At 43.1% G+C, this 19,876-nt stretch overlaps 1 protein-coding gene across 1 annotated transcript in view; it reads left to right on the top strand.

The window, feature by feature from the left end:
• megf6 (multiple EGF like domains 6) overlaps window positions 1-13,005 on the top strand; it is a gene marked incomplete in the record, with an annotated part of 58,299 nt that extends 45,294 nt beyond the window's left edge. Inside the window, 15 exon segments of the mRNA XM_014340852.2 lie at window positions 308-436; window positions 1,119-1,247; window positions 1,534-1,662; window positions 3,269-3,397; window positions 3,729-3,857; window positions 3,960-4,088; window positions 5,695-5,826; window positions 6,039-6,167; window positions 6,671-6,799; window positions 7,868-7,996; window positions 8,304-8,432; window positions 8,614-8,742; window positions 9,564-9,692; window positions 9,834-9,962; window positions 11,499-13,005. Of these exon segments, the coding sequence (XP_014196338.1) occupies window positions 308-436; window positions 1,119-1,247; window positions 1,534-1,662; window positions 3,269-3,397; window positions 3,729-3,857; window positions 3,960-4,088; window positions 5,695-5,826; window positions 6,039-6,167; window positions 6,671-6,799; window positions 7,868-7,996; window positions 8,304-8,432; window positions 8,614-8,742; window positions 9,564-9,692; window positions 9,834-9,962; window positions 11,499-11,578 (1,889 nt within the window).
• Window positions 13,006-19,876: the final 6,871 nt, after the last annotated feature.

Consider the following 19,876-nt stretch of genomic DNA (forward strand, 5'->3'; position numbering starts at 1 on the left):
CCCCAGAGGGAACGGCCTCCGAGCCGCCATAAACTTTTGATGTGGCCCAGATCCACCACACATGTGGGACATGAGCTCACTTAACGAACGCAGACGCTTTGCAACAGCCGCAGTGTGGTACTGCAATTTGATATTGGTATTTTCAGTAGGACAGAGAGAGAAAGTAGGAAGAAGGGGAACAGAGTGAGAGTGGGAAAGGAAAAAAAAAGAACTAAATAAAAAAATATTGGCATCTAAACCTTATCCTCTCCTCTTTTTTCTGAAGCTGCCAGTTCTAACCAGTCGGATGTTTTATCTCGGCCCACAGTGTGCCCGGACGGCTTTTACGGTCTTGACTGTGGCCAGATGTGCGAGTGCAGGAACGGTGCCCGTTGCCACCACATCACAGGAGCCTGCCTGTGCACCGCCGGCTGGGCAGGACCACACTGCATTCTGGGTAATGGAAGCCACATCATTAAAACAGGGTGTGAGGGAGGCCCTCACTGCAGCCCATCACGACATCCTCTCCTTAAACTCAGCTATGAAGTGTTTGTGAACAATTATCTCTATAATGAGACATTGCCAATGACTTTTTTAGGGATGGGTAAGGGTGGAGAAAGGAGGGAGCGCAAGAGTGCCCTCTGGCATACATGGTTTAATTGAAGTCTATTCTGGATAAATGCACCCACATGTATATAGCGATCAACATTAGGAAAGGGAGAGCTCAACTTGGAAGAGACTTTAGCAGCTAACCAGTGTTCTCAGGCTGAAGTTTCTTGAGGATTTCATGCCATTGTTTTAATGAAGCCAGTGAAATACCCACTAAAGTCCTTAGTCTGTCATTCTGCAGTCTTATTCAAGACTTTCCTCTCGCCCACAGCCATTTTGTGGTTCTAACTACCAGAACCAGAGTGAGCAGAAAGCCACGAGCATGACTTAATCATGCACCTCTGTCATTATTGCATTTTCCTCTTTCTTAAACCCCAAATGCCATCTTGGACTTTGATTATTACTGCGTTTACAATATGGGTGCTAAAAACCATAATGTCTCAAATGACCAATTAGCTCTCACGTCTGTTTTCTAGGAATGCAACTTGAATATTATTGAATGTGTGTGTGTGCCTGCATGTGTGTGGCAGAATGCCCAGAGGGTCAGTTTGGAGAGCAATGCAGTCAGACCTGTGAGTGTCAGAACGGAGGTCAGTGTAACCATGTGACTGGGAGATGCAGCTGCACAGCTGGGTGGACCGGAGATAGGTGCCAACTGCGTGAGTGGCTCATCAGTTAAACTGCTAATTACTGAGCATGATGACCGTAATGTCAAAGAAGTCTATTTTTCAAACCACTGTGCTGTGTTGTAGAACTTTTTGGCAGTATAAATATCAGTCAGCAGACTCTGAAAACCGACGTTAGTCATGTTATCTATCTCGGGAATCTCTTGGCGCAGTTACTGCACTTGCAGAAATGACCTCATGATATAAGAAAGGCTAGAAAAATATAATAGAACGTTTGCAGTCAAAACTCAAATGCTTATACTATGTTGTGTGTATTCAGCCTGTCCTGCAGGACGATATGGAGGGCACTGTTCAAGTCAATGTCTGTGTCAAAATGGAGGGACTTGTAACAGGATCAGTGGCCGGTGCTCCTGCCCACTGGGATGGACTGGAGCAGCTTGCGAATTGGGTGAGTCTGACAGTACTATGGATTAAACTCTGTTTTTTACAACTTTTCAGCTGCCAGTTAATGCAAATATCTAATCAGCCAATCACATGGCAGTAACTCATTCCATTTAAGGATGTAGACATGGTGAAGACCACCTGCTAAAGTTCAAACTGAGCATCAGAATGGAGATGAAAGGTTTAAGCAGCGTTAAACGTGGTTGTGGGTGCCAGATGGGCTGGTTTGAGAATTTCAGAATCTGCTGATCTGCTGGGATTTTCCCACACAACCATCTCTATTGTTTACAGAGAAAGGCAAGAAAAAGAGACAATATCCAATGAGAGGCAGTTGTCTGGGAAAAAATGTCTTGATGATTTTAAAGGTCAGAGGAGAAGGGCCAGACCACTTCAAGCTGACAGGAACGCAACATTAACTCAAGTAACCACTCATTATAACCAAGGAAGGCAGGAGAGCATCTCTGAACAAACAACATATCAAACCTTGAAGCAGATGCACTCCAGTAATAATAATGGATTGCATTTATACAGCGCTTTTCGGGGCCCTCAAAGCACTTTACAGTTCCACTATTCATTCACTCTCACACACTGGTGGAGGCAAGCTACAGTTGTAGCCACAGCTGCCCTGGGGCAGACTGACAGAAGCAAGGCTGCCAGGTCGCACCATCGGCCCCTCTGGTCATCACCAGAGGGTGTCTTGCCCAAGGACACAACGACCGAGACTGTCCGAGCCAGCTCGAACCGGCAACCTTCCGATTACAAGACGAACTGCCAACTCTTGAGCCACGATCGCCCAGTAGCAGAAGAGCACACCAGGTCTTCTGCTACTGGGCGCCAGGTGTGACAAGCTACAAAACAGTAAACTGAAGTTACAGTTCAGTAAGGTTAACCAGAATTAGAAACTGAATATTTGAAAAACTATGATGGGCCTTGATTTCTGCTGCAACATTCAAATAGGACATTGTATCGCCTTGTATCAGCAGTTCAGGCTGGTGTTGTTGGGATACTTTATTGGTCCCTTCGTACCAACTGAGCATTGTTTAAACACCACAGCCTTCAATGCTTTCATTCCCTTTGTGACCAGTTTGTGTACTTTCTGATGTCTTCTTCCACAGCAGGAGAAAGTGCCATATCACAAAACTCCATCATCTCAAACTGGTTTCTTGAACATGACAGTGAGTTCACTGTACTCAAATGACCTCCCCAGTCACTGGATCTCAATCCAACAGAGTACCTTTGGGATGTGGAACGGGACATTGACATCATGGATGTGCAGCTGACAAATCTGCAGCAACTGTGTCATGTCAGTGTGGATCACAATCTCTGAGGAATGTTTCCAGCAACTTATTGAATCTATGTGGTGAAACAGGCAGTTCTGTAGGCAACCGGAAAGTCCAACTCACTGCTCAAAAGGTGTATGTAATAGGGGGATAGTGAATGCACATTGTAGGGAAGCTATAAGAAACAAAAGTTTTTTTTTTCTTGATTAAATATTTTGTCTTTCTGTCCCTGTCTTCATAATTTGGTGCCTTGGAAAAGCCATGTTGTATTTGTGTGATAAATTATTACTTGAATGTAACTTTTCTCTTAACCTTCCTTTCCATCTGTCCCAGAGTGTGAAGAAGGACGTTATGGAAAGAACTGCACCGAGGTCTGCCGCTGTATGAATGGAAGGAGATGCGACAGAGTGACAGGAAAATGTGTGTGTCTCCATGGTTGGACAGGAGACCTCTGCCAGTCAGGTGATTTCCTATACTTACAGCATAGTTGTTTTATCATAATCTACTACCTGCTGATGCGGGTTTTTTTTCAAAGACACATAAAATTGTAGCCTGTCTCTCAACATCATGAGAGACAGGCATGCCCCTGTGCTCCATTTGTTAACATTTGGATATCAGCAGCAGAAAGGTTTGTTTACTCCAGGAAAAGAAGCCGATAGCTTATAACATGGTATGTCAAAACAGTTTGTGCAGTTAGCCTTCCAAGCATATAAAAGGTAAACATCTTCTAAAAGTGCATCCTTGGCTGCGATGTTGCATGCTAACCGCAAGCGCTTGTGTTTTTTGTCTGAAGCCTGTTCTAAGGGATTCTTCGGGGAGGGTTGTGAGCAGAGGTGTGACTGTGCCCATAGTTCGAGTTGCCACCATGTGACAGGCCGCTGTGAGTGCGTGCCAGGCTGGAGAGGAGCCAGGTGTGACAAATGTGAGTGCGTACAGGACTGAGGAAATTGCGGCTGAATGAAACTGGCACTAAAGAACATAAGAGTGAAGTGACTGTGTGTGTGATGTGTGTATTGACTGACAGCCTGCCTCCCGGGGTTCTACGGTGCTTCCTGTGCCCAGCGGTGTCAGTGCCAGGCTGGAGTGTCCTGTCACCATGAGACGGGGAGCTGTGGCTGCCCAGCTGGACTCACAGGGGCTGGCTGCGAGAAAAGTAAGAAGGAAAACAAAACCTGTCTGAATGAATTCTAATCATGAGGTGATTAGTGGCTTGCTTGCTCAATTTTTAGATCTTAAATATCCACAGACTTTCACTAATGTCCTTTACCTGTAACAGGTAGTCAGGAGAGTATACCTACATGGCTTACATTTGAGGCCATTTAGCTACCTTGTTGATAAAAACACTGTCGCCTTGAAACAAACCAATTGTGTGCTTGTGAGAATGTTTCATTATTCAAACCGTACCCTTAAGGAGTGTATATAAGCAGCGTCCCTCCTCAGCCCTTCACTGCGCCTTCTACTCACCCACCCTCCTCCCCTTCCTTACGGCCTCAGCTCCGTTCCTCTCCTCACACACTCCCCAGACATCTGATAAATGTTACACACCGGTTGCCAAGTAAAACAGAAGGCATTGTTTTTGTCTCCTCGGCGGCGGATAAGGGCTTTTGGAAGGCAGACATGCATAATGACAGCACCGTAATTGCCTCTTTAGTCTGGAGTCCTTTCTTATCTGTCCCCCACGCTGCCTGCTGCTGCCTGACTGAGTAGCTTAGTGCTGCGGTCTCACCCGAAAACATGCTCGGTTCACAGATTCATCTTGTTCCCTATGACTGATTGTCTGGGGACTTCATTCATTATTGTGATGAGCGCATATGTATGTATGCAGACAGGGTGTGTGAAAGAATGTCCCTCTGTGTTTGCCTGGGTTTGGGCACCAGGGAAAGTTGCTGCGAGTTTTGGTGTCATTAGCAGTCAATACTGAATGTCCCAGTATGTTCGCAGGATAATCTGAGGAAGGAAAGGGAAACGGCATGCGTCTTTGTTCCCACATACTATTGAATGTGTGCATAAAGGCCTTATCTGCTGCCGTATCACCAGCACTATGGTTTCTTTTCGGGTGTGCAATGCCCATCAGGGTTAACAATGAAAAATTAAGACTGCATTTGAGGCTCATTCCTTTTCATTTTTATTTATTTTATTTATATCCAGAAATATGTATCTTCTTTTAACAAAGCTTTAATTAACACACACGTTTTAGGCTATAAATTAACAATAGGATTTTCGAAAGCTTACTAATTAACATGCTTTTAAACTGCACTGCAGCCCCAAACGTCTTTAGATATTACCAATGGTAGGTTCAGGTCAGAAGGCAAATACCCGACACAGCTACCTGTAAGCACCCCAGCACAAAGTTCATTTTAGGTCTTTTTACACTGATTCACAACCTGCTGCGCACTCTTCTTCAGGCAGCACTCATTCCTAAATCAGTATCAGTATTTCCATTGGTAAGAACACCGCCGACTCAACCCACCTCAATCTCTGTGCTCCATTTGACGCTTTGAGAGCTTCAGACAAACAAAAAATCAGAATATATATTTACACACAAACATATATATATATTATAAAGATATTAAATTATAAGCATAATACAATACCACTGTCTTTGATCCAGCTATGAGAGGTTAGTTGTTCAGCTGACCTGTGCATCAAAGATTTATCATTCACCTTTGAACAAAGAAGGTAAATGATCCCAAAAATTGCTTCTTACATTCTTCTGTTGTGCTAATGTGCGTGATGTGCTGCCGGTTTGATCATTTTAGCCTGCCCTGCTGGAGTGTTCGGACAAAACTGCACCAAGCTGTGCCAGTGTTCAGGAGACCAAGCGCAGTGCCATCCGGTGACGGGGAAATGTAGCTGCTTGCCCGGTTATTATGGGCCGCGATGTGGGCTAAGTAAGTATACTGTTAATCTTCTGTTGCAACCACTGGCTAATAAGACGCACCTGCTATTATCCATTTATTTATTTAGTTTTTAATAAAACAGGAAGTCTAATGAAATAACTATTGCTGCGGAGTACATATTTGGCTACACTTTAGATTTGCATGACTCAATGATATGTTTAATTTAAGCTAGTAATAGTTTTGTGTGTCTGGTTTTTCTGTAGGATGTAGAGCGGGGACTTTTGGGCCGAACTGCAAGTCCAGGTGCAGCTGCATCAATGGTGGTCGCTGTGACTTCAGGACTGGTTCCTGCTACTGTCCTCCTGGCTTCATAGGCAGCGACTGCAGCTCAAGTAAGTCAAGAAAGTTTGAATGTCCTTGTCCTCTAATAAAAGTCATATTTGCGAGTCATATTTCTGCCTACTTATACTTATAGCTTGATTAGAGTCACAGTCTTTCTTTTACCCTGTCACCTTCCCCTCACTCCCAACCAGTTGCGGCAGATGGCTGCCCTACCTGAGCCTTGTTCTACTGGGGGGGTTTTCCTGCTACAAGGGAGTTTTTCCTTCCCACTGTCACCAAGTGACAAACCTTGATTTTCTCTGCATTATTGTAGGGTCTTTATCTTACAATATAAAGTGCCTTGAGGTCAATGTTGTTTTGATTCAGTCCTATATAAATAAAATTGAATCTAACTGGATTGATTTAGAGACTTTTTTGATACAACCATTCTTTATGTTGCGTTACAAAATTCTGGTCGACATCAACTGAAGTAATGCAGATGCCTGTAAAATTAATACATGCATAGTTTTTAATTTGTTCTTTCATATGGATGAAAGCATATCTATTCATGCAGGTTGTCCAAGTGGATACTATGGGAAAGACTGTGCTAAGATGAGCACGTGTGGGGAAGTTGGACAGTGTCACCCAGTAACCGGGAGGTGTATCTGTGGCCCTGGTAGGATGGGATTGTCCTGCGAGCAAGGTAACGTTAAACTGAGGATGTTTATTTGCAGTATATTAGTGCAAAATTATATATTTGCAGAATTTTAGATGCAAAGTGGCAAGAACAGTGCTGCACATCAGAGAATGATATTCAAAGAACTACAAGAGTAGTTTCAAGACTGACTCTAAACAGGATGCATACTGGCTCATTTAACATTTTGCAGCAGCTTTAAAGCAAGAAGAAATGACTGCTAGATTACAAGTGTCACCTCGCTGTTCAACTTTAAGCAGAACCATATCACACATATCAAACAGGCTTTATATTTAGACATTTTTCTTTTACAATCCTCTCGAGTTTACAGAGAGTCACCACTGAGACTGCCATGCATCATTAGGAACCACTGGCTCTAATGAGTTCTTTAGAAACAGGACACTTAACTAGAAATGAGAAACAACCACTAAAATGAGGGTGTAGTTTTCAACATTTTCCCTGTGTATTTAAGTTACAAATTCTCCATTTCCTCAGTGTAAGCGCTGCGATGATCACAGGGCTTTTATTCCCACTAAACAGAGGCAGAGCTGAGTTTTCTTAATCTCTCCTTTTATCAGCAATTCAGCTGGATTGCAAACGGGGAATTTCCAGCGCTGCCTGCACTAAATGTTCTCGTCTTCAGCCTCCTGCATGTACTTGGACATACCACCTCTTAAGTTCCTCTTGTTGAATGTTTACATAAACCTAAAGTGGCTCATTCTCTGTGTTCCGTGTCGCTGGATTTGGCAAGGAAGCAAATAAATAAACAGGGGAATCAAAGACGGCTTGCTTATTGTTTTCCCAATCTAAATTACCCAGAGAAACATGATTATTCTTTTATATCAGCGCCAAATTAGGCTACTTTGCCATCTCTTTAGAAACTGTTGCTTAAATAAACACGAGCGTGGTTAGTGCAGTCGCGTTTGTGTGTGTGTGCGCGCGCGCGTGTGTGAAAGAGACAAGGGAAAGCGCGAGCTGTGCACTGTGTGTGTTTTATGTTTGGTGCAACCACTAGTGCTTTTGCTGAACAGAAGAGTTCTTGTGTATTATGATGTTTCCTGAAAATTGTTTCTCCAGTGTGTCCCAGGGGGCGCTATGGCATGCAGTGCAGAAACGCTTGCAGCTGTCTGAACGGGGCTTTGTGTGACCCCAGTGATGGGTCCTGTAAGTGTGGCCTCGGCTGGACTGGACCCCGCTGTGAGACAGGTACTCCAGATATTCTACAATAAAAAAAATCCTAAACTCAGCAGAATTTGATTGTGGTCATTTCAAATTAAAAGCCAACAACAAACTTTATATTGCAGTAGTTTGCAGTAGTTTCCCCATTATTAGCTACATGATGGACTTCAGTCTGCATTTATGAAGAAGACATTTTCCCCAGTTTTAATGTTTTCAGTGTTTAATGTTTGATGCACACATTTTTTACTTTTTTACTCCAATAATCATCACTCAGGCTTATATGTCACATTTCTTTCTAGTGTTATCAACCCATTGTGTGTGTCTGTGTGTGTAGCCTGTCCACAGGGAAAATATGGGCTTGATTGTGCACAAGACTGTCCATGCCTCAACAATGGGACCTGCGACCGCTTCACTGGCAGCTGCAGCTGTACTGCAGGATACTACGGCCACTCCTGTCAACACAGTATGCAAACCCTCACTCGAAATAAAGAAAAGAAAACTTGGTTATAAGGTTACTAGAAGTCCCGTTGACATTATGAAATGTAGATCTTTTTCAAACTCCCCTGGTCACATAGAAGACTGAATGAATCCAGATAAAACACTTTTTTAACCAACCTAAATCCTCTGTCTTGTGTTCCTCCCAGCGTGCCCATCTGGGTTTTTTGGAGTGAATTGCGCACACACCTGCGTTTGTAAGGTGCTGCAAGCGTGCGATCCTGTGACAGGCAAATGTGCGTGTCCACCGGGCTACCATGGCTCACAGTGCCAAAGACGTAAGTATGTTACATGCAACTACATGGGAGTAAAGGTTAAACGAGTAACAAAGAGGGATATTTGTAATTCAGCATGTCTGCGAAGACTTAAAACACAGCAGTGCTCACAGTCACATGTTTGTGCTCATTGTTAAATGGCCACCTGGATAGCCAGCTGCGACTGTACATGGGGAGATATGAGCATGAATGAATGAGAGACTTCCAGCAAAATGTGAGTGTGTGGTGGCTGGCAGACAGGCTGTTAGGTAGGTGGGCAGGCAGGCTGGTTATTTGATGAGAGACGGGTGTTTCCCTACTGCTTAATGCATTCTTGTTACATCCTCATGCCCTCCTGCAAGCTTGTGGGGCTCTCAGCCCCAGTTTGAGTGCCTTAATGGCCACTTCAGTACCAGCAGGAGATAGGACTGAGCACTGAAGAGCAGCTAGAAGGTAGAAGGACACCGACCTGGATCGATCAGGGTGTTTGTGTCTATCTGAGAAAATGTTTATGCACAGTTTCTTATAACTAAATGCTGTTGTTAGTATGTGAATCCATTCATTTCCATTAAATGTATATTTGCATGTGTGCTAAGAACTAAATTTCAATTTCCAAAATGTTTATTAAATGTGTTAATCGTCATCTTGTTCTAAAAGGGATTATGTTAAAAAAAAGGATATTTTTACGTATACACGTGTTATCAACTACTTACAGCAGGTTTCAGTGCACTCCCAGGCTATTCATGTCTAATGAAGCAGTTTCCGTGTAGTTAAAGAAGAACTTGAATGATCATTACTGCATTTTTCAAAGTATGCGTGTGAATGTTTCTGTTTTTTCTTCTCAGGATGTGAGGCTGGCAGCTTTGGACCGAACTGTGAAAGATCATGTGACTGTGCTGGCGAGGCCCCATGTGACCCATCGACAGGACGCTGTCTCTGTCCCCCAGGAAGAACGGGGCACAGATGTGAAAAAAGTAGATATTACTTTTATTAACATGATTCACTTAAATCCAAAATAGATATTAAAAAAAGATCACTTAGGGTGTCTTGCGTCAAGTCTTTCCTTTCTTTAAATTTCCTCATTTCTTTCACTGTGCCTTTTTTTTTTTTCTCAGCCTGTGACGAAGACCGTTTTGGCCCTGAGTGCTCCCTGCTGTGTCGCTGTTCTGACAGGGCCCGCTGTGATAGGGTGAATGGACGTTGCCTGTGCCCGCTCACCTGGCTTGGCCCTTCATGTAGTGAAGGTAAACACACGAAGAAAATAGATACTTGCACTATGAGACGCATAGTGCAAGTATCTAAAAGACTTGAGCAACCTCTAATTTTTGCATATGTGTGGAAGTAAATGGGAAATAGGTGGAGGAATTTATTGAAGTCTGCAAACATACATGGAAATACAGCATACAAGGCAAAATACAAGTAGTCTTCAGGAATAGTTCTTCAGGCTTCTTGAAGGACATTCAAAGCTCTTCTTTGGATGTCGTCTGCCTTTTGTTCTCTGTCAAGATGATCACGCACTGCTTCAATAATGATGAGGTTCAGGCTCTGGGGAGGCCAATCCATCAATGATTGTGTTGCACTGTGTGCTTTTACTGCATTATAAGTGTGTCTGGGATCATTGTCATATTGAAAAGCCATTGTCAATCAGATCATTTTCAGATGGTATTGAATGGTGGATCAAACTCTGATGTAATCTGATGATCATTACATCACTTTTAAAATGATTTGGTTTTAGGCCTTCCACTTCTTCGTTTTGTCTTCCATTTGTCAAGTTTCCTCATTTTTTTTAGGATAGATTGCATAATATATATTGCATGATATATCTCATATCACGCTTTTATCTATGAAACTCATGGGAACCACCTTGGTGGTACAAAAATACTATGTTATGTCTGTCAAACTGTCTATTGCATTTTTTGTAGATTCAGTTAAATAAGAGGGAACAAAGCTGCTAGTAGCAAAGGGCCTGAAAATACAGTTCAAAATTAGTTCTCTGCTAAGTTGTCTGTTATATCGCAAAACAAAAAAAAGAAAGAAAAAACATTCCTCTAATATTGATCAGGCACAAGAATTGGAATTAAAAAGACTGAAAAATTAGCCAATGAATGAAAATGTTTTTGAAAGACCTTCAGAAAGCCTGGGGAACTATCAAGACTACTTAAAATCACAGGAAAGTACAATATAAAGAAATGAGGTGTGACTCAAGACTTTTGCACAGTATTGTAGACACAGACAACCATGTATCATTACATGAGAGGACTACAGATTATCTGCCTAACCTCTATCATCATTTAACCTTAAAGAGTGTCCTCCCCTTTCAAATTAACAATTCACATTGTGAGCACTGACTTTCTGTCCCCTTTTGGGAGACACCAACCCATAATGTGTCTCTGTAAATCCACTCAAGTCCCCACAACATGACTAATACCTGACCACACACACGCACACACTCGCACACACAGAAAACATAGACACCCAGGGTCAAGGGCTGTAAAGCTGAACCAGCTTTAGTGAAATACTGTGTCATGAAGTGTGAGAGGCTGAGCCCCATCACTCTGTGTGTCACCCTGTCTCTCTCAATAGCTGCTCCCGTCTCCTGACAGTTATTTTAATCTGCACCCAGCATGAAGCCAGTCTTGAAGCTGTCTTCATTTTACCTCCTCAAAGCCAAGCGCACGGGGAGACTACGTAGCAGTAACTTCTCCTCCAAAATCCCCAGAACATTTGCTTTTGATTTGCAAATAGTGCTGATGTCTTCTTGCCTCTTTTTTTCTTTTCAGCACCGCTCCACCAAACCCCGGGAGTGCTGAACTTCTCTGTGTCCCAAAGAAAGAGAAGAACAGGCAGCAAAACCACATAACCCAAGCAGAGGTACAAACATCTGACTGGGTGTTCAAACACAGGACTTGGCTCAGTGAAGCATTACTCAGATCATCTCGGTAAAGGTAATGCTGGTGTTAATATGTTCGCTCAAACTTGTAGTCGGCTGTCAGAAACTGGCACTCAATCACCAAATCCCAAGCTCGGGGGCGATTAACTAGTGGACCTGGCATGTGAGAGGCCTTCAAAGGAGCATGAACTCAAACGTACCCAGTCAATCTAAAATTAAAAGTTCAGAGTTACACAAGCTTCTTAGCAATACGCACACACACACACACACACACACACACACACACACACACACACACACACACACACACACACACACACACACACACACACAAACAAACAAATACCTGAATTACATTTGTTACTGACACGAGATTCTTTTCATCCACTGCCACTTTTTTTATGTGGGTGTCCATAAAAGGCTTAATGTTTAGTGTAAAAGAATGCCAAGCATATATCTATGTAAAAATAAAAATGTATGAAACAGATTTAGAAATACCGGGGCAGCTTGTTTACTTATTTTAAAACACAAAAGATGAACACACACAGAAAAAGTCAACGCGAGACACAAAAATATGGTCCAAAAGTGAAAAAATAGAATATTTTATGTGCACCAAAGTGGCCTGTTAAATGCTGGAAAGAGTCTCACAGTGGTGCTTGCACTTTTCAGATACATTTTTTGCATTTTAATGTTAACGCTTTTCCCTCTGAAAAGAATGAAGATCAGATAACCAGTTCATTTGTGAAGAAGCTGGCTCTGGGACACAATAATGGCCCAATATTCGTCTCAACTCACTTTAAGGTTAAGTTTGGCTTGACCAAATTTAATTTCCCTGCAATTCAAACACTCAATTTATTAGCGCTGACCACAGGTTTTCCTGGTGCAGTGCTGGTCACGAGTCATTACATTTAAACTTCTTTCAGATTTGTGTTCGCCGAGTGAGCTGCTGACACAGAGGTGGGCAATTTTACAAAAAACCCCCCAAAAAACAACAACAAAAGAAAATGTTACTGCACTTTTCTCTGGACTTACAGTAGTAGAAACTCATTTCCCCCTTTCACTACTGCACTACTTTTACAAGACATTTTATCTCGATTGGTGTTCGTCTGTTTTTATTTTTTGTAAAAAACTGTATTTGTATTATATCTCAGGTCGGTGCCAGTTGTATCACTCGTAACCCTACTGTGCTCATTTCCTGGCATATCAGTGGTGCTACATTGTTTAAAAGAGAAGATACATTTGATTTATCAGCCAGTTAGTATGTTTCATTTTGTCATCTGTGACAGTGCCGTGAACCAAATAAATAACAACAAACACATCTGTGGACATTTCCTTTAACTAACCATCTATTTTTTTTGTAATGTGTGCTATGAACGCAGCGTTGCATGGTATTGATTTTTGTGATCCCTAAGTTGTGTGGGCTGGGGGTTTGGGGGTGGGGGGGCAATAAGGTATGGGTGGAGGTTTCAGCTGTCATTGAGAGCTATGGGATCATGTGGCTCTTAGTGTGTTTGTGTGTGTCAGTGTGCAAATTTGAGCAAGGCAACTACCAGACATCTCTCATCATCAGCCTGGGCAGGGTCAAGCATTAAGGCCATGCCTGCCTTCCTGATAGTAAACGGTGGGTTACCTGAGCTGAGTGTTAAGGTGTGTGTGTGTGTGTGTGTGTGTGTCAGCATCAGAGAGCAAGTGCACTCTCCCTGAGGCATTTTTCATGTCCACTGGAGCGCTTTCTCTCCCGTTGGCCAACGGCGGCTGTGGTCCGGCACAGGCGGGCAGGTGCCTGGACCATACATGCACCCTATATCCAGGACGTCCTGGGTTGAGTGATGGGTGAGCGAGCTCAGTACCAGGGGACTCTCCCCCCACCCCACCCCAAACACTCACTCTCCAGTGAGGCTGATGGATGGCGGCGCGCTCCTGCTCGCCCCATGTTGTGACAAGCAGCAGATGTTCTCCAATAATGTTTATCGGCTGGGCCTTCATCTTCAGATGACACACACCTGTTTCCAGTCAAACACGCCCAGAGAGGCCATCCATCCACCGAGCTCTGGGTGGCCGCTGCACCACCGTATCAGCCTCTCCACAGCAGCACGCTGGGCGAGTAGCACCGTAAATAAGGGACTGGCATGGCAAAATATCTAATCTAAATGGCTACAAACAAGAGATGCTTACCACGCTGTTGTGCAGAGGCTTGGCTCTTCTAGTACTGATACTGCATTGATACAGTATGTTTCAGCGTCCTTGTTTTTTTGTTTTGGTTTTCTTTTGCATGATTTGAGATATGAAAAGCTTTTTGAGAGTGCCAGAATTTCAAAGGACACTTTTGTTTCATTGCAAGTAAATGAATAAAGCATGGCCTTTGTGCAGAAAGACTTTACGAGCGAACACAAAATGCCCCACTGTTGCACGCATGCTGGCTTATCAGGGAGCGAGAAAAAGAGAGGGCTGGAGGAAACTGTCGATGAAATAGCCCGTAAAAGGTAAGATCGCATCATGGGTACTTTTTCGCTGTAATTAAACATACGCCACTCTTTGCAAGAGAGATTCTATCACTTTGCTGCCATAGCTTCACGTCCCAGAGATAATTTCTGCCCCTCTGCGTTGAACCAGATCTCCCAGAAGGCCACAGTGTTTTGAACTCCAGCTGACAAAGCTGTCTGCTCAGATAAAAGAGTGAAGGGGAAATCATTTCAACACGTCCTGCACCATTTGTTTGGTTGCTGCCTGAAAAAATAAATCTTAAATGTCGGGGATGTAAAAAAGATTTGTATCAAGAAACTCTCCCACACTCTGGGGGCGCGTGGTGTAAAGAGCGTATCTTTGGTTTAGACATGTCGGCTTGTTTGACTACAAGCCTGAAGAAAGGTTGACTCTTTTTTTTTTTTTTTTTTTTTTTTGTCTTTCAGCAGAATTTATGTTATCACTTGCTCTAACTAGACACTCACTATATTTGAAGTTTATTTAATTAACTGGGAGAGTTTTTAAACCCAAATTTTGCAGGTAGGTGCACATTGCTACTTCCACCACTGGGGGGAGCTCAGCACAGAAAAGAACTTTGACAGAACTCTGATTCAAGTGAGTGCACATAAATGAATGGATCATGCTGTATGCTAATTAATGTCAGCATATATTGTCAATTTTGTGCTACAAACATTTTATGTTTAAGTGACTCCAGAAGTACCAAAACCAAAATATGCATGCCCAGTCCTTCAACAATGGAGCCGATAGCCTCTAATCTAATCCATGAGCAAGAGAGGAGATGATTTCAATAGCAGGCCTCAAGTGGTTCTGCCACCACGCCTATCCTGATTAGACTCGTCATATTAAAACCATGTGCACGGCTGGGCTGCTTTGTCTCGGTCTGTTCCTCGGGACTCTACTGAGTGTCCATCAATAACACTAATGGCCCGTAGCCTCCAGGGAGAAAAACGAACAGCGTAATGAAACCACAACCTTAAACTCTGCTGCTTTCCAAGAGAGAAGAAGAAGAACAAGTAGTGAGGAATTGGTTTGGTTGTCCTGTACACACATGGGACATAGACAGAGGACGCGCTACCGTAACTGTAAACACAACAGAAAGTTGATGAGGTGGTTTGCGGTGTCTCCCCACTCAAACACACACACAAGCACACACTCAGAAACACACTTTGGCCAGCTGTTAGCTTTAGTGTCCCTTCATACCAGCCCCTCATTCCTCCCTGAAGGATACACTCCCACACCCCTCCGTGTCTCCTTCTCTGCAATGTTTCCCTTGGTGTCTGAGTCAGCATGGGTGCCAAGTCAATCAATGTGAGAGCTGCCAGCTGTGATGGTCTCTCTCTCTCGCTCTCTCTCTCTCTCTCTGAGGGTGTGATGTATGTTCCAGCAAGCGGAGCAGGGCAACTGCACACCACACGGGGCTGACTGCATGGACGGGTGGAAAAGGAAAGGAAAAAAGGGTTTAGGGTGAGGAGAGAAAGAAGGAGGGGAAGATAGGAGGGGGGGAAAAAGAGGACGGTGGCTGAACAGGAGCTGTAATGAGGCCTGATGGATTCTGAGGCTGTGCCAGATGCCCCATTAGCTGAGTGGCTCTGAGCCCCACGAAGCACTGCCCACAGAGTGCCCACCAGACTACACACACACTGTAGTGGCACAGCACCTTAAGGGCCTAAACCCTGCGAAACAGAAACACACACACTTCTCACATTTAACTAAAACAGATTGCAGTGACTAATGTACACTCTTCTGTCTCACTTCCTTAGCTGTTTAAACACACACTTACACACACATTCATCCAGGGCCTTGCCAGCCACACACGGATACACACTGAGCCCTTTATGAGAAGGTGTGGGTTAATGACGGCAGCGGCTCGTCCCAGTGTGTTGATTAAGTGTGAGTGGACACATGGGTGACACTGGCATGTTCCAATCAACACTGATCAAACCAGTGCACACGCCAGTGCCAAACACACCCTTGTGTCACTTCGCTGCCCACGAACAATGGAACTATACACTGTGCTGTCCATTCATAATATTTTTGTGCTCTTTCCAGAGCCAGTGCCTTTGGACTTTTGTCTAGGGAAACTTTTTATGTAGGTGATGTAATTACATGGGCAATTTGAATAGCAGCGGGGGCAAGACCTCTGAGGTTCTGGTGGCTTAATGCTGCAGCAAAGTTAGTTGCCAGATACAGTCAAGGTGTAACTGTTGTTTAGCAGTTTCCTCTATTGCACCTGCAGAAGTGTGCATCATTGCCTTTCTGAACTCATGCAAATTGATTGGAATTATCTCTGAACTTGATGCATATATATTTTTAATTCACTTAGTAAGTCTCTTAGTAACTAATTAGTAAGCCTCTTAAGACATTGCTTTTTTTTATGCGATATCTGCCATTTCAGCAGCATATATAACACCAGGGTGATGTGAAGGGGGCACACAAAAGCTGTTTTAAGAAAGGATACCAGTGACTATGAACAATGTAAAAGAAATGTTTTGTAAGTGTAAGCAGACAGAATTCAAATCCTGCTCTGAAGTTCCCCGTGAGCTCCAGAGAGCTTTATAGTGTTATTCAGGTCATTATTTTGGCTTTGAGGCCAACAACTTGACTGCTTTGGTTGACTTTCACTAACCTTATGGTGGTGGTTTTGGCAGAAGTGAGTAAAAAGCTGTAAATATTCACTTTTACACGACCTCCTCTGTTACTTCAAAACAATCAGTCACACGATGATAGTACAGAACAGGGCTTTCAAACATAATGCCTGCGGGCTAAAATCGGCTGCCCAGTCCAGCGCGTTGGACAGCTTTAGAAATGTGAGGGAGTGGATAGATTTTGAATCTCTAACTGTATTTTTAAAGGGTTTTCAGCTTTTGCTGTTGATAAAGACCCCCACCCTCATTGTCGCTCACACTACACCACAGTACAAGGAGATTTTGTCAATTAATGAAAACTTTACATTCTAAATTTATAATTACAAGACAGTCTGAGTGATGAGCTACCAGAATCTTTTCTGTAACTTTTCTTTTCATTTATGATTAAGTTTCACTGGTCTGCCCCACTCCAAATCAAAGTGGACTGTATGTGGCCCACAATGGAAACTTTGACATCCTTGGTGGAAGACCTTCACTCCTGATGGAGTTTTCTGACTCTTAAGCTCCAACAGGAATTAGAAGTCAGTCAGTTTTTCAGTTTCCAAATGATTCAAATTTTCTTTTTTTTTAATTGGATCAGCAGATACAAATGTGTTCTGGTTGCTGACAAACTTCCGTTGTCAGATAAGCTTGAATGAGTCCCCAATAGTGCAGATGGCACAACCCATACTCAAGACCAATATCATGTCACTTCATTATGTTCCTAGCTTGCAAGATCACTACCGCTGACCTCATCAAAGCTGGACGACCCATACTGACCTCATCAACGCAGCGTGACCCACTATGACCTCGTCAAAGGTGGGCAGCCCACAGAGCCCGGAGGGCTGACGATGGGCCTTAGAAAAACAACCCATCCATTAGGGTGCCAAGAGCACTGTAAATGTAGAGTGTCAGCGCCAGCCATCTTCACTGTCATGCCCAATTCTCCAACCCCCCACTTGAGCTACTCGCTGGACAATGGGGCCACTAAACCTCCAACCCTCCCAGCCACAATGTCCGCCCACGTTGGCTGGCAGCAAGCAGTGACGGGGGCAGGGGGGTGCCGGATGGGGAGGCCTGCTGCAGGATGGGACTCTTATTGAGTGTTTGAGCGATGAGCCAGGTCATCACATCTACCCACCTCATCCATCATGCCCCACAAACGGACACAAATAGAGAGGACACATTCCTGCCTCCGCTCCCACTACCACATTCAAGCCCTCTCCAGCCTTTTCTCTGCGTCTCCGTCACTTTGTGAGCCAAGGCCTCAAGAAAAAAATAAAGAGGACCAGAGTTCAGACTCTCCCTCACTCTTGGAGGCCATGGGAGCGCCAGAAGAAAGCGCCAGGTGGTGTTCTGACTCTTGTCTCTTAGTATAAATTTTGACGTGGGTCAAAATGATGGGCAGCCAGAAGGACTGTATGGAGTGAGGAGGCGCGAGGGAAATGGACGGACAAAGAGCGAGTAAAATTATTTTCTGGAGTAATAAAGAGAGAAACGAAAACATGTCAATCCACATTGTAGTCCTTTATTTCTTAGTTGTTCCTCCCACAGTATTGAATTGAAATGCATAACAGTTACATTGTAGAAAGCATTAAAACAAAGTACCTCAACTTGCTGATTACTTTTTAAAGTCGATTATAAACAAAAACAACGACAAAAAACAAATAAACAAACCAAAAAAAAAAGAAGAAAAATCTGGTCCCTCAAAACGGGAAAATAAATGAAATTAATCTGTTATTTATCATAAGTTTGGCACAAGGGATTAACATGAACCGAACATCACACAAGCTTGCAGACAACCGTAGAAAATGTCAGATACAGATCTTATCAGACCAATCATGCGCTTATGAAGAAATTATACCTGGCTTTTTTATTATTAATTCCTTATACTGTTTTTCTTTTTTTTTTTTTTTTTTTTTTTTTTTTTTTTTTTTTACATTTGAATCAATAAATTGTCATAGAAAAAACCCCTAAGTAATATCTATTCATCAACTGATTTCATTAGTAGAATAAGGAGTGAATTGTATGTTTTAATACTATCCGGCCCTCAAATGTAATCTACAAACCCCATTGAACTGTGGGATTGGCCCGGCTGGGAATCTCCCCCTTGCCCGGGCTAAGAGCAGTGCTATTCAGTAAACAAACTACAGTTTGCCAAGAAATAAATACAATTCTCAAAATACAACAGCAAATAACAACAACAACACCAACAGAAACCAAAATGAAAAACAAAATCGTGATTGTCTAAAAATGAAAGACACACAAGCATGGAGTAGCTAACAACTAGCATTCGGGCTATTTAGTGGTATTGTTGGTGGACTAGGATGGATTCAAGGGCTTTGAAAAAGACTTATGTCCTCGACAGAACAACAGTTAACTTCAGCACTGGATACTTATTTCAGTAAATTAAACAAAACAAAACAAAGCAAAAAAATCGTCGTGTTTTCTTCTCTTCCACTAAACAGACAATCTATTTATATCCTTTCACAGACATCGCAGGTGGGCAGGATGGAGTGCAGTGGACAACAGTTGTCAGACACTTGTGTACAGTGCTATGATTGTGCAGACACACACAGCTATGAAAGATGCAGATGGGAGACTGGCCTGATTTTAGTTGAGCAATTGCTATCTTATGTTTGTACTTCAGTTCAGTTCAGTGATATTAAAGCACCGCCAGTGCTATCCTTACATGGAACGATTTTCATCTGAACCGAGGTTGCTCGCCCGACCTTTTAATGTTTTATCATCATGTATTCATGGGAAACACCTGTTGATCTCTCCGGGGGTTCAAAGGGAATTCTCGTTCTGGTTCTTATGCTTTACACACTGTGAAACATGCTAGGCTGAAACCAGCTGTCTTAGACGCCACCAGTGTTACTCTCGGTGTAAAATGTTCTCCTTGCTTTGTATGTGCCGGCCAGAAAATTCAGTCGAGTGACGACAAATCAGCATATCCACTTCCCACAACTTTCAGCTGCCTTTGCTGTGCAAAACATAGAAATTCAGAAGAATAAATACGGCTATTATTACTTTAGCATTATTATTTTCACCACATCCTGGTTGGTGTCAATGTAACAAATCAATTTTAGGGTCTCAGAGGGACATTTTTGCTCTCTATCTGCTGGAGGTTTATTTTTTATTTTTATTTTTTGGGAGG

This window comes from Haplochromis burtoni, unplaced genomic scaffold (assembly GCF_018398535.1).
Source record: "Haplochromis burtoni strain Fernald_Lab_line unplaced genomic scaffold, NCSU_Asbu1 Contig_406, whole genome shotgun sequence".
Taxonomy (NCBI): Eukaryota; Metazoa; Chordata; class Actinopteri; order Cichliformes; family Cichlidae; genus Haplochromis; species Haplochromis burtoni.